Below are 13,073 nucleotides of genomic sequence, written 5' to 3' on the forward strand. Positions count from 1 at the left end.
TTTGTCTGTGAATGGAGCTTGTAGTTACATATTATATAAATATGTAAATATTATATAAATATGTATATAAATATGTACATAAAGTGTTGTAATTATATTACAACTCCGCGTTCTTCTTGGTCATCGCCGCCGCCGCTTGTACATTGCTTACATTGGACTCCTATTAAGTTCGCACCCTAGAAAAAAATGGTAAAAAGGCTAAAAAACACTTGAAAAGAATCAAGATGAGCAATGAACTTAGTAGCTAAGAGCAGCACTGTTGTGCTAAATTTAAGGAACACAGGAGATTAATCAGCCCAGTTACAAATACTGTGAGGCCGGGCACAAAATGGCTGCGGTGCGAGACACACAATGAGTGGATAAAACGTTTGTGCTGCGAGGCACACAATGAGTGGATATAACGTGTGTGCTGCGAGGCACGCAATGGGTGGATAAAACATTCCTACACTGAGACAACGTTTGCACATCTAACAAAGCATATTTTCATTCAGTCTGTGGTTTGGAAATACAAAAGTTCATGAGGGGTTCGTAAATCAATGTTTCATTGTAATTGCTTTTGAAGCTGCCGCTTCCCGTCTGTTGAACACCCTTCCTGACCACCTCAGGGCCCCACAGACGGGGGATGCTGTTAAAAAAGGGTTACTGGTAAAACCTACCTTTTTAAAAAACATATAGCTAATTTCAATCTTGTTTTTTTCGTTCTTGTTTTAATGCTTTTATTATGTTTTTACTCTAGCGCTTTGTTATTCAAATGTTAAGTGCAATACAAAGCAAATTAATATTATTATTGCTGCATTACAATAACAAGAGGTGTCGCGAATTAGAGCGATTTGAACTCTCATTTTGACTACTTTTGGGGCATATTTTGTACATCTTGGTCTGTGTTAGAATTTGGAGGTCCCACCGGTGATTTTGTCATATTTAGTTAACATTTGTATTCTCAAAAGCACTCCAAGAAGCTAAAGACATAGACCTCCATCTACAGCCACTGTACGGCCAACTGTCTCAATTGGAACAAGACGGACTCCCTCAATTTGAGGGGTCCATCCCTTTGCTGTTTCACTTGTTATTCCTGATCTGGACTAACTGCCAAGCTTACCAAAGGCCCACACGAATTGTGGTCTTACTTCAGGAGCTTTGCAATCTGCTCATTGAACAGGTAAGACTTTTGCTAATGTATTTATATATAGAGATTATTTCACATTTTAATCTGTGTACCTGATTTTCACAAGCACTATTTTATTTTACAGGCATCTACCTATTTATCCGCTGACTTGTTACTGCGAGAGGACCCAGATGAAGGTGTACAAATGGTGACGAGGGTGATACAAGTCTTTCGATGTTTCACAGAGAGTTACCAGAGCCAAAGGGAGAGATTGGCCAACCATTCAAAAAATGCACCCTGGGATTTCTCATCTGCTATGATTTTCACACGTTTCAACTTCTTCCTTAACCGCATGCAACAACTGGAGGTGAGGGTTCACTGTTTGTATCTTCGTATGTTGTCCAGGTGTAGGTGTCCCATCTATATATTATTTTGTTTTGTAGGAGTTTTTTGAAATAATGCTGGAATATAAAAAGATGGAAAAACTGGAATTTGGTGGAGCAAAAGGCAAATTCTACAGCGAGCATGCAGCTCAAATGTATGTTGAGTTCAATGAGCTCTGCCAGTTGTTGATACACAGCAATCACAGCCTTCTGGATTGCACATCTCAGGTGAATTTTTCTCAAGAGGACATTGTTGGTGTCCACCTAAGCATGCTAAATACAAAATATTTGCTTGTTAGATAAATCGGAGACTCACATTCCACACGTTCTACGTGTGGAATGTGAGTGTTAAAAGGTTTTTTTTGTGTCTGTGTTCTATCGTGATCAGTCCAGGGTGTACCCTGCCTGTCCATAAAGTAAGCTGAATAGGTTCCAGCACATGATAAGCAGCACATATTTACTGTTTTCACTAAGGTTTTTCAAAGTAAGCTGAATAGGTTCCAGCACATGATAAGCAGCACATATTTACTGTTTTCACTAAGGTTTTTCACAGATTCCTTTATAAACCAAAATTTAGATAACTCAAGTTGAAATGTCTTTAAGGGTATCAAATTATCTTTTTTATCGTAAAACATTTCCCTGTAGTCGACATCACATGTAATGGTGGTGCTCTAGTCAAAATTGGGAATAAATGTTTTACAGACTGTCTCTTCAGAATGCGCCATTTTGTGGGCAATCGTATTTACATGCCAATGCCGTCCTCCGGGCTAAGCCCCTTTGACTGCATCTCCACCACGACAGCCATTTTGTAGTTTTTAGCGCTTCCATATCGAGTTTACTGACACATATATGTTAGGACTAAAAGCTGCTTGTTTTTAGAAATGACAACAGCTGAGGATGCATGTGTATGTACGAGCAAGTCTGCCCCACAACAAGTGGATAGCGAAAAATAAGGACCTTACTGACTATGTTGGACTACAACTGAAAAAAAAATGGCGGACTCTGTGAAAGCTTTTCAGTGTAACCTCTACCATGTATGGCGATATCTGCTGACGTGACTATGGCAAAATGTGTCACTAAAGTTTTAAATTAAGAAGTGTTTTATAAATATCTCAGCGGGACCTCCATGGTTTGAAATACACAAAAAAAGGTACCAGAAACAGGCAAAAAAATGTTGGTTTTGCATAACAGGACCCCTTTAAAGCCAAGGTCAAGAAAATCATAGTTTATAACGCGCATTACAAATCTTACCATCTATCAAATAAAGTAAGATAAGACAACTCCATTCTATTCCAATATACAGTTTAGTGTTGATTTTTACACTGAATTGGAAGGACTAATGAAACATATTTTAAATTTATGGTAAATGAAATTAGCCTTAAAAATACATGGATTATAAACAAGGCATCCTAAAGTGTTTAAAAATGCTAAAATATATTAAACACAGTGTATATTACAGAAACAAACAACACAACTTGGAGTGTGGTAATTTTGACCTGCTGCATTAGATAGATAGTACTTTTTTGATTCCTTCAGGAGAGTTTCCTCAGGAAAATTAAAATTCCAGCAGCAGTGCACAAAATTGAGATTGAATTGAAAAAGTAAAAAGTAAATAATGGGGGTTTAAATGGAAACAAAATAGAAAAATATTACAATAAGAATACAAAAAAAAAGCAACAATGAGGATAAAGATACATATAACAGTAAAATAAGAATATAACAAGAGAAACTAGAGAGTAGTGACCATGTTATGAAAAAGTATTGCACTGTTATTGTTTTGCATCCCCCGTCATGTTATGAAGTACATTTGCAAAAACATTGCGAAACTAAGCAACATGTCTTTAGGATTTTGACCAGGATTACAAAAATTTCAAAGTGAAGATTGAGGACTTTGAATGCAGACTTGCCAGCCTTCTGTGTTTAGCATTCAAGGACTGTGCAGGACTGGAATCAGCATTTAAAGTAAGAAAGAATCAGACTCATGCTGATGAATGGATCACAATGGTGAATTCAATTATCTTTTCTTTTCCTTCTTTAGCTGTTAACAATTGTTGGACCTCTCCTTGAGAGAGGACACATGAGACAAATATTCAGTCTAATCATCCCTTTGCTGCGGCAACAATTCCGAGATGAGCTCGAAAAATGTAAATGGCTCTTTAAGTCACACTTCAGTGAGGTGGGTACTAAAAGAGAAATTAATAGTCATCAAATAGATGTTGGCATTGTTTATGTAACAAGCTTTCAACATTGATTTTATGCTTACAGAAGAAGAGTTGCTTTGGAAAGAACATTGCTTACACATCTGCAGAGTTAAAGTGGGCACAAATGATCAAAGAACGCATTGAAACCCCGTGGGAAAAAATTAGATTTCTCTTTGAAAGGTTGGAACACTCCTAATTTAATGAAGGAACTTTTCAAATATACTAATGATAAAAAAGATACAGTGTGCTAAAATTCTAAACTTAATTTTCAGATCTGTGGAAGGTGCGGAGACAGCAACAAAGGAGCACCACATGCTCAAGGAGATGATGAGGCTTCTACATCAATACAAGGAAGATGTTTATTCTAAGTGGTGTGACGGTTTGGAGCAAGACTGCCAGATGAACCTGAACCAACCTCTTATTAATAGAAACGCCTCAAATGACCTCATCTCTGTCAACTTTAATTCAAAGGCAAGTTAATGGTCCAACAAGAAAAGTATTTGTAAACATTTTAGTATATCTTCTCAAGAGACGTGTGTGTGTGTTTGTGTGTGCTTGCGTGCGTGTGTGTGTGTGTGTGCGCGCACGTGTCGGTGTGTCTGTGTGTGTTCATATATGTACATGTATGTGTATATATATATTTATATATATATATATATATATATATATATATATATATATATATATATATATATATACAGGACTGTCTCAGAAAATTAGAATATTGTGACAAATCCTTTATTTTCTGTAATGAAATCAAAAACATGGAAATGTCATACATTCTGGATGCACTACACATCAACTGAAATATTGCAAGCCTTTTATTATTTAAATATTGCTGATTATGGCATACGGCTTAAGAAAACTCAAAAATCCCATCTCAAAAAATTACAATATTTCCTCAGACCAAGTAAAAAAAAAAGATTAATAACAGCAAAACACAATCAAACATTTGAAAATGTAAATTAATGCACTCAGTACTTGGTTAGGAATCCTTTCGCATGGATTACTGCATCAATGCAGCGTGGCATGGAGGCAATCGGTCTGTGGCATTGCAGAGGTGTTATTGATGACCAGGATGCTTCAATAGCGGCCTTTAGCTCATTTGCATTATTGGGTCTGGTGTCTTTCAGCTTCTTCTTCACAATACCCCACAAATTCTCTATAGGGTTCAGGCCAGGGGTGTTGGCAGGCCAATCGCGGACAGTAATGCCATGGTCAATACACCAGTTACTGGTGGTTTTGGCACTTTGGGTAGGTGCCAGATCATGCTGTAAAATGAAATCATCATCTCCATAGAGCTTTACAACAGATGGAAGCATGGAGTGCTCTTGGTACACAGCTGCATTGACTCTGGACTTGATGAAACACAGTGGACCAAAACCAGCAGCTTACATGGCTCCCCAAACCATTGCTGACTGTGGGAACACACTGGATTTCAAGCAAATTGGATTTTGCTCCTCTCCAGCCTTCCTCCAGACTATAGCGCCTTGACTTCCAAATGAAATACAAAATTTGCTTTCGTCTGAAAACAGGACTCTGGACCACTCTGCAACTGTCTGTCAGTCAGACGCTTCTTGCGTTGTCTTGAGTTCAGGAGTGGCTTGACCATGGGAATACGGCTATTGTAGCTGTATCTGTTGAAAAGCTCTATGGAGATGATGATTTCATTTTCCAGCATGACCTGACACCTGCTCACAGTGCCAAAACCACCAGTAACTGGTGTACTGACCATGGCATTACTGTCCGCGATTGGCCTGCCAACTCCCCTGACCTGAACCCTATAGAAAATTTGTGGGGTATTGTGAAGAAGAAGCTGAAAGACACCAGACAGATAATGCAAATGAGCTAAAGGCCGCTAGTGAAGCATCCTGGGAATCCATAACAACACAGCAATGCCACAGGCCGATTGCCTCCATGCCACGCTGCATTGATGCAGTAATCTGTGCGAAAGGATTCCTAACCAAGTACTGAGTGCATTAATTTACATTTTCAAATGTTTGATTTTGTTTTGCTGTTATAAATCTTTTTTTTTTACCTGGTCTGAGGAAATATTGTAATTTTTTGGGATAGGATTTTTGAGTTCCATGTTTTTAGTTTCACTACAGAAAATAGAGGACTTTATCACAATATTCAAATTTTCTGAGACAGTCCTGTGTGTGTGTATATGTATATATATATATATATATATATATATATATATATATAAAAAATCAGTGTTTCCCCCAGAAAATTTGTTAGTTAAGGTGGTGACTCTCCAGGGGGCTGGGTGGGTGTAAGGATAGGTGTAACGTGACCTGTCGCCATCACGTCTCCACCTCATCGCTGCAACCACAGCTTGGGGGTGCAATAGACTACAGACTGTGGTGACGTAGGTAGGCTTCGTCGCGTGAAGAAACCTACAACTTTTGGTTGTGTTTTCTGCTCCATTTACTGAATGGCAATATACGATATATATCTCGATATTTTTTCCGTAAAGTAAAAACAAAACTGTCCTAGTTACCTGAGATACCAAAATAATGACTTACAAAGTCAAATAAATGACTTACTGTAAGTAAGCGTTTGCAATAAGCGTTTGAAAAAAAGAGTTAAAAGTGGGACCACATGCTGACATATGCCCATCCATCCATCTATCCATCCATTTTCTGCCGCCTGTCTTTTTTGGGGTCTCTGCTTGATTTATTACAGCATTTGGGGAGCCTGTAGTTGAATTTTATTATATAAATGTTATATTTTTATCAACATGTGATAGCAGGGACCCTGCCATTGAAAACTAGGCTGCTACAGTACTAATGATTAATGTAACTATAGCTGAAAAATAGTACAAAAGCTATAGGAGAGACAATTCATCCCTGAACACCATGGAATTCATGCAGGCTTTATGATGCAGTTACATTATTATATCAACTATCAGACACAAATGCTTCATTTAACATAATGTTGTTTTTTGCTGCTTCAACACAGCTCAATCAACACAGAAAAATGTCAAGTGAAATAACTTAGATTTTAATCGTAAGTCAATATTGCTTGTCTTTCTGTCAGGCAGGGCTTTGCTGTCCGTAACACACACACACACACACACACACACACACACACACACACACACACACACACACACACACACACACACACACACACACACACACACACACACACACACCGCACAGTGAGCTAACGTTACGCTAAAAGCTAATTAGCCTTCACCTCAAGGACTGCGAGCGAGCTGAGCTGCCGCTTGTTTCTAGAACGTCAACGGGTTCATATTGATGTTACTAGTAGTTGACTGGGAGGTGTTTATTATCATTTGGGGAGAGTCCGCTGCCTTACCTGCTAAAAACACCTTTCTGCTCACTCCACGTTACATGCGCTCTGAATATGCACTGCTGATTGACTATTATGTGCGCTCTGAATACGCACTGCTGATTGGCTGTTACATGCGCTCTGAATACGCACTGCTGATTGGCTGTTACCGCTCTGCGTGTAACCAATCAGATGGTTCTGTGGGTGGGACAATGCTGGGTGCTGGAGAGACATACTGACAGAGGCAGACGCAGAACTAAGCAGAGCAGGTTGTTAAGACCTTTATTTTAAAGACTTTAGTTTAGCCGGTGGCTCTTTGTTGTTAAGGCATTGGCCTTAAAAACAAAGCGTTGTGGGAAACCCTGATATAATGTGTGTGTATATATATAAATATATATATATATATATATATATGTGTGTATATATATATATATATATATGTGTGTGTATATATATGTGTATATATATATCCATCCATTTTTTACCACTTATTCCCTTTGGGGTCGCGGGGGCCGCTGGTGCCTATCTCAGCTACAATTGGGCGGAAAGCGGTATACACCCTGGACAAGTCGCCACCTCATCGCAGATATATAATATATATAGTGTATATATATATATATATATATATATATATATATATATATATATATATACATATATATATATATATATATATATTTATATATATATATACGCATGTGTGTATATATGTGTGTGTATGTATATATATATATATATATATATACATACGCATGTGTGTATATATGTGTGTGTGTATGTGTATATATATATATATATATATATATATATATATATATAATATAGTCGTGGTCAAACGTTGACATACACTTATAACGAACAAGGTGCCCTTGTTCCACCCCTTCCGAGGTGAGGGGAGCAGTGAGCAGCAGCGGTAACCGCGCTCAGGAATCATTTTGGTGATTTAACCCCCAAATCCAACTCTTGATGCTGAGTGCCAAGCAGGGAGGTAATGGATCCCATTTTTATAGTCTTTGGTGTGACTCGGCCGGGGTTTGAACTCACGACCTACTGCTCTCATGGCGGACACTCTAACCTCAACCCACAATATTTAAAATATTTCTTACCGTCGGTAAGGATTTAGATCCTTTGGTTTTTGTCCTTAAAGTCCTGTGTCCAGGGATTAATTTCCTGAGTTTGTAAACAATAACAAAAACAACAGGTATAAAAAATATCTAATCATTTTAGTATCGACCATATATGGCTATTGTACTTGGTTACATTACTGTTGGTAATTGCATCATTCCACCCACTTTTGTTTACATTCAAGAGCTTTACCTTAGCGGTTAGCATGACTTATTGAGTCCTCCTACGGTGATAAAGCATGTTAAGCTATTCCTCCTCCTCCCGTGACACTTGAAAGAAAGTTAGGTTATTTGCCGTCACGGTGACGAAGATTGTTGACTTCGCACTTGTTTGCTGCAAGCTCGCTTGCAAAGATGCTAAATTAAGGATGCATTCTTGTCCCTGCTAAATTTGCAGGACATAGCTAGAATGTGTCATCAACATGCATTATCACAAAATAATGATAGTATTCAAAGATCTCTCAAATGTATATCATTTGTAATGTATATTGTGTGACCCTATTTTACGCCAATAGCATTCATGTGTAGTAGCTCTGCGTTGTGTTGTGATCTTCCCGTACTGACACCGCAATTAGCGAGGCACAAACCCATGTTGCCAGAATGAGAGGTACGTGTGCTAACCACCACGCACTCTTTGAAGTTGTCAGGGAGTGAAGTTTACCAACATTCACACGACACAGCCACCCTGGCTCGCCTCCATTACACATGCATCCCAGACTGGATGATTTACAGTTGGCAAGACACAACTACTGGTATTTTGGTACTCACTTGTTGCCAGCTATCTAGACACTGTGTGTTCAGCCATTTGAATTGGTTAGTAAGACTTAATTAAGTGAATAGTAGATATACAAGCTGTATATGGACTACCCTTAAATTATGTCCAAGTTTAATTTCTATAACGATTTACCTTTAGAATAAATGAATAAATATGCCTTTTGAAAGTGTGTGGTTGTGAGATAGTGTATGGGGAGAAGTGAGTGTGTTACAAATGAGTAAAAAGTGAATGTAAAAAATTAAGCGTTACTAACATTTGCTTCTGCTCCTTAGCTTGCTGAAGTCTTAAAAGATGTAAAGTATATCCAAACACTCAACATTACCATTCCTGTGGCTGCCATGACTGTTTTTGAGAAACGTGACCTCTTTACAAAGGTGAGAGGCTCAAACTGACTTATTTTTACCAGTATAGTTTACATGGTCCTCAACATTTTTCATCCATACATTTTTCAGTATGTGAGCAGTCTGCAGCTTGTAATGCAGTGGTACAATCAACTCAAACAGACCGTGCTCGAGGTGGAGCTGCCTCTGATCGCAGCTGAGCTGACAACCATAGATCAACAACTGAAAAGAGCAGAGACTCTCATGACTTGGCAAGACCAGGACTGCTGGAGCCTCATTGACACGACCAAGGACCTGGTCCATGACCTTATGTGCCGAGTCAGTCGAGCAAAGGAAAACCATGATGCCATGCAAAGGATGATGAAGAATTGGAGCAAACAGACTTTGTATTGCAGAAAGGACAATAAGAAAAGCTCACCGCTGCAGCTTGAGGACAGGGGAGACCGTGTTAGCAAGATATATAGCTCCATAAAACGAGACGGAGAGTCCATCCACAAGTTGGTGCAGGTATCAGGATTCATTGCAATATTCACTCTTACAGTATATGTTTTATATTTTTAGCCTGTGCACTCCCTGGCCATAATAGGAGATGCATCTGAAAAGTAACGATTCAGCACAAGAAATACTGTATATAAAATAAGATGGGCATTGACTGGCGTAAATCTCAACACATTTACGCCAACATCACCTCGATGCGAGAATAGGTGGAGCCGAACAAAAAGGAGTGACCACACACACGCTACAAACTTAAGCCGGGACATTTCGACAGCCATTTGCACATGATCAAAGAGGGCAAAAGAAATCGATCGAGCGATTGCGACTTTTATTGCTGTCGACATGCAACCCTTTTCTGATGTGGAAAATGTCGGATTTGCTGCGAACACTTACAACACTTACTTACGTTACAAGATTCCTTCACGAACCTATTTTACCGATACCTGTGGCGTTATGTCATGTTTTTGACATCCAGCATACAAATATGATATGTACCAAGTTTTTAAAGAATCTGGAATGATTCAGGTACAAGAAAATGCTATTGCAAGAAGTTTTTTCATAACAATATGTGTCCTATATAAAAAACTGAACACTTAAAAAAAAAAAGCGCCAGCAGACACCAAAACAAATCAATTGAGTTTGTTTTAATCAAAAGTGTCATTGGCGTATAGACAATGTTTAATTTTTTTTTAAATAGTCCTAATATGTTGATTCGCGCACAGACAGAATATTCTCTTTCTTAATCGTCTGTTTTTGCAGCGCAAAACCTTCTTACTCACAGTGATTTGTGCGTAACTTTGCCTATTTTCAAGAACATTTCAGATGTACTAAATATAGACACAAAATAGCTACCATAAAACAGTTAAATACATCACAGTGTATGCACTAAATGATGATACTTGCATCTCCCCCTCCCAGTACTGTGGGTGTTCCAATAATCAGCATATATTTTGCATATACTGTACATGAAGGCCGAAACACTAAATGGATTGCGCTCACTATTTTGCTCATTTAAGTGACGCAATCCACTGCAAACAAGCTTAGTAGATCAGCTTTGCGCACGCTATCAAGTTTTATGTTCTATGTTTATTGTTGCAGTTACAGTTTGCAGGGTGACCCCAAAGATGTGTTGCATATGTTTGACATTTTTTCTTACTTCCTTCCTTTTTCTTACTTTGTAGGAGAACATGACACTTTTTCATGCAGACTCTGATTCAGATGCTTGGCAGTCCTACCTGGCATATGTAGACGAGATGGTAGTTGAGGGGTTCTTCTGCTACATCAGCCACTCGCTCCAGTTTTTCATAGATAACATGGAATCCTATCCCAAGCAAGCCCCTCTCTTTGAGCCTCAATTGACGCTAACAGACCTGGGGATGACCTTTATCCCATCTCTGGAGAAAGAGGCGGGGGATGGCTTTTATGAGCTAATAGAACGACTTATTGGAGATATATTTAAGACATCAGTGAATGTCAACAGGTTGGCTTCTTATGTAAGCACGGACAGCTATCAGGTATAGGCCTACAATAAGATTTTATTATTGCTGTCCATCACAATATGATATCATTTCATAAAATTGGCATGTGGTCTAAACCTCATAGGACATAATGGAAGACATGCTGGATTTGTTGGACCTGCGAAAAGAAGTGATTGGCAGAGTGGAGAATGTTCTCAACAAAGCTGTGTCTTACCAGCGACAGTTCGATTGCTATAGCCATCTTTGGCAAGATTGCAGGGCAGAGTTCCTCAGCCAGTTCCTCCTGTATGCACATGCACTAACACCTGAAGAAGTAGAGGCTCACAGTGCAGATATTTTGCCAGAAAATCCTCCTACCGTCGAAGATTTCACAGAACAGGTTTCTCTCCCCCACCCCATGTTATTGAGTTGCAAACATTTTGTATGTTGTTTTACATAACCGTGATCTGAACTTCACAGATTGATTATTATGAGGGCCTGTACTCTGAAATATGGAAGCTTGAAGACTCAAGTTTGTTTGATGGATGGTTTCGGGTGGATATCAAGCTCTTCAAAACCAACCTTCTGAACACTATAAAGAAGTGGAGTTGGCTTTTTAAGGAACACCTTTTGACACATGTCACTAACAGGTCAAAATTGTTACTGCCAAAATACTGTATCCTATGTCTATGTGTCTTTCTCACCTTTTATGTTTTGCCTCACAGTCTTGATGAGCTGCAGGGGTTTATCCATACTACTGTTGAAGGACTTGCAAAGTGTGTGCCTCAAGGGGACCACAACGGTTTAGTGGAAATCATGAGTCACCTCTTGGCCATAAGAGACAGACAACCTGGCACAGACAATATGTTTGAGCCTCTCAGGGGCACAGTAATTCTTCTGGAGCGACATGGAGTGACTATACCCGACAAGGTCTATTTTCAGTTAGAGGTAGGAAATGATAGAATTTTGCTTAGTTAGGATTAGGGCTGTCTTTGACTAAAGATTTTCTTAGCTGAATCTGATTTTTTAGATTTTGCCCATACTTGAAGATTAGTCAAATCCATTGCTGCTTTTTAGGACAAATAAACAGATGGTGATATGTAGTAGATATGTAAATATTCCAAAGGTAAATAAGGGTACAGTCTTACATTAAAGTGAAGAAATTAAGTGTATCATTTGCAAATTAAATAAAATAAATAAATAAATAAAAGGCTGAACCACAGTTTGTGAGGTCCTCAGCTCTGGCACAGCACCAATAGGACATTAAACTTGACTAAATTGAGGAAGCAAAAGTCGTAACAAAGTTTACCTACGTGAACCTGCGAAAGAATCACTACCCTTTTTCAAGAAGACAGCTACCATTTTGAGCGAGGCAATGTGTCCCGGTGCCCGGGCCGTGTCCAATTTCTATCGTTTTTCAACAGGGCGCACAGTCGAGGAGCACAATGACACGTCGAGCTCTCTGTCTGACTGCATAGCATCCTCATGAGCCGCGATTATGTCCTCCATGTTGAAATATCCTCCCAACACCTTTGGTTAAATATCCTTGGTTGCAAACCTCTAGATTTTATATACCTGTAATAAGAGATGCGGGAGGCCAAAACACACCAGCTGATTTTAGAGACTATCTAGCAATCAATCAATCAAAGTTTACTTATATACCCTAAATGTCTCAAAGGGCTGCACAAGCCCCAATGACATCCTTGGCTAAGCTCCCGCATCAGGGCAAGAAAAAAACTCAAGTCAATGGGAACAAGGAAGAGGACTAGGGACAAGGAAGCAGAGACCTCTCTGAGAAAGGGTGAAGTGGAAGCTGAAACTAAAATTAATCTCTTACTTTTTAAAAAATATTTGCCTGCACACATTAATATTTTATTAGTATTTAAAGAAAA

At 38.8% G+C, this 13,073-nt stretch overlaps 1 protein-coding gene across 2 annotated transcripts in view; it reads left to right on the top strand.

The window, feature by feature from the left end:
* si:dkey-233k19.3 (dynein axonemal heavy chain 11) overlaps nt 1–13,073 on the top strand; it is a 93,826-nt gene that overhangs the window by 17,310 nt on the left and 63,443 nt on the right. The window contains exons 6-18 of one of the 2 annotated variants that reach the window (XM_061915914.1): nt 948–1,159; nt 1,251–1,472; nt 1,549–1,716; nt 3,334–3,450; nt 3,527–3,664; nt 3,754–3,869; nt 3,962–4,160; nt 9,161–9,262; nt 9,341–9,736; nt 10,906–11,238; nt 11,327–11,581; nt 11,662–11,831; nt 11,907–12,129. In XM_061915914.1, coding sequence (XP_061771898.1) covers nt 948–1,159; nt 1,251–1,472; nt 1,549–1,716; nt 3,334–3,450; nt 3,527–3,664; nt 3,754–3,869; nt 3,962–4,160; nt 9,161–9,262; nt 9,341–9,736; nt 10,906–11,238; nt 11,327–11,581; nt 11,662–11,831; nt 11,907–12,129 — 2,651 coding nt within the window. Of the gene's footprint in view, nt 1–947; nt 1,160–1,250; nt 1,473–1,548; nt 1,717–3,333; nt 3,451–3,526; nt 3,665–3,753; nt 3,870–3,961; nt 4,161–9,160; nt 9,263–9,340; nt 9,737–10,905; nt 11,239–11,326; nt 11,582–11,661; nt 12,130–13,073 lie in introns of those variants that run through there. The other variant, XR_009808833.1, reaches the window with a different exon arrangement.

The sequence above is a fragment of the Nerophis ophidion genome, linkage group LG11 (genome assembly GCF_033978795.1).
Source record: "Nerophis ophidion isolate RoL-2023_Sa linkage group LG11, RoL_Noph_v1.0, whole genome shotgun sequence".
Lineage (NCBI taxonomy): Eukaryota > Metazoa > Chordata > Actinopteri > Syngnathiformes > Syngnathidae > Nerophis > Nerophis ophidion.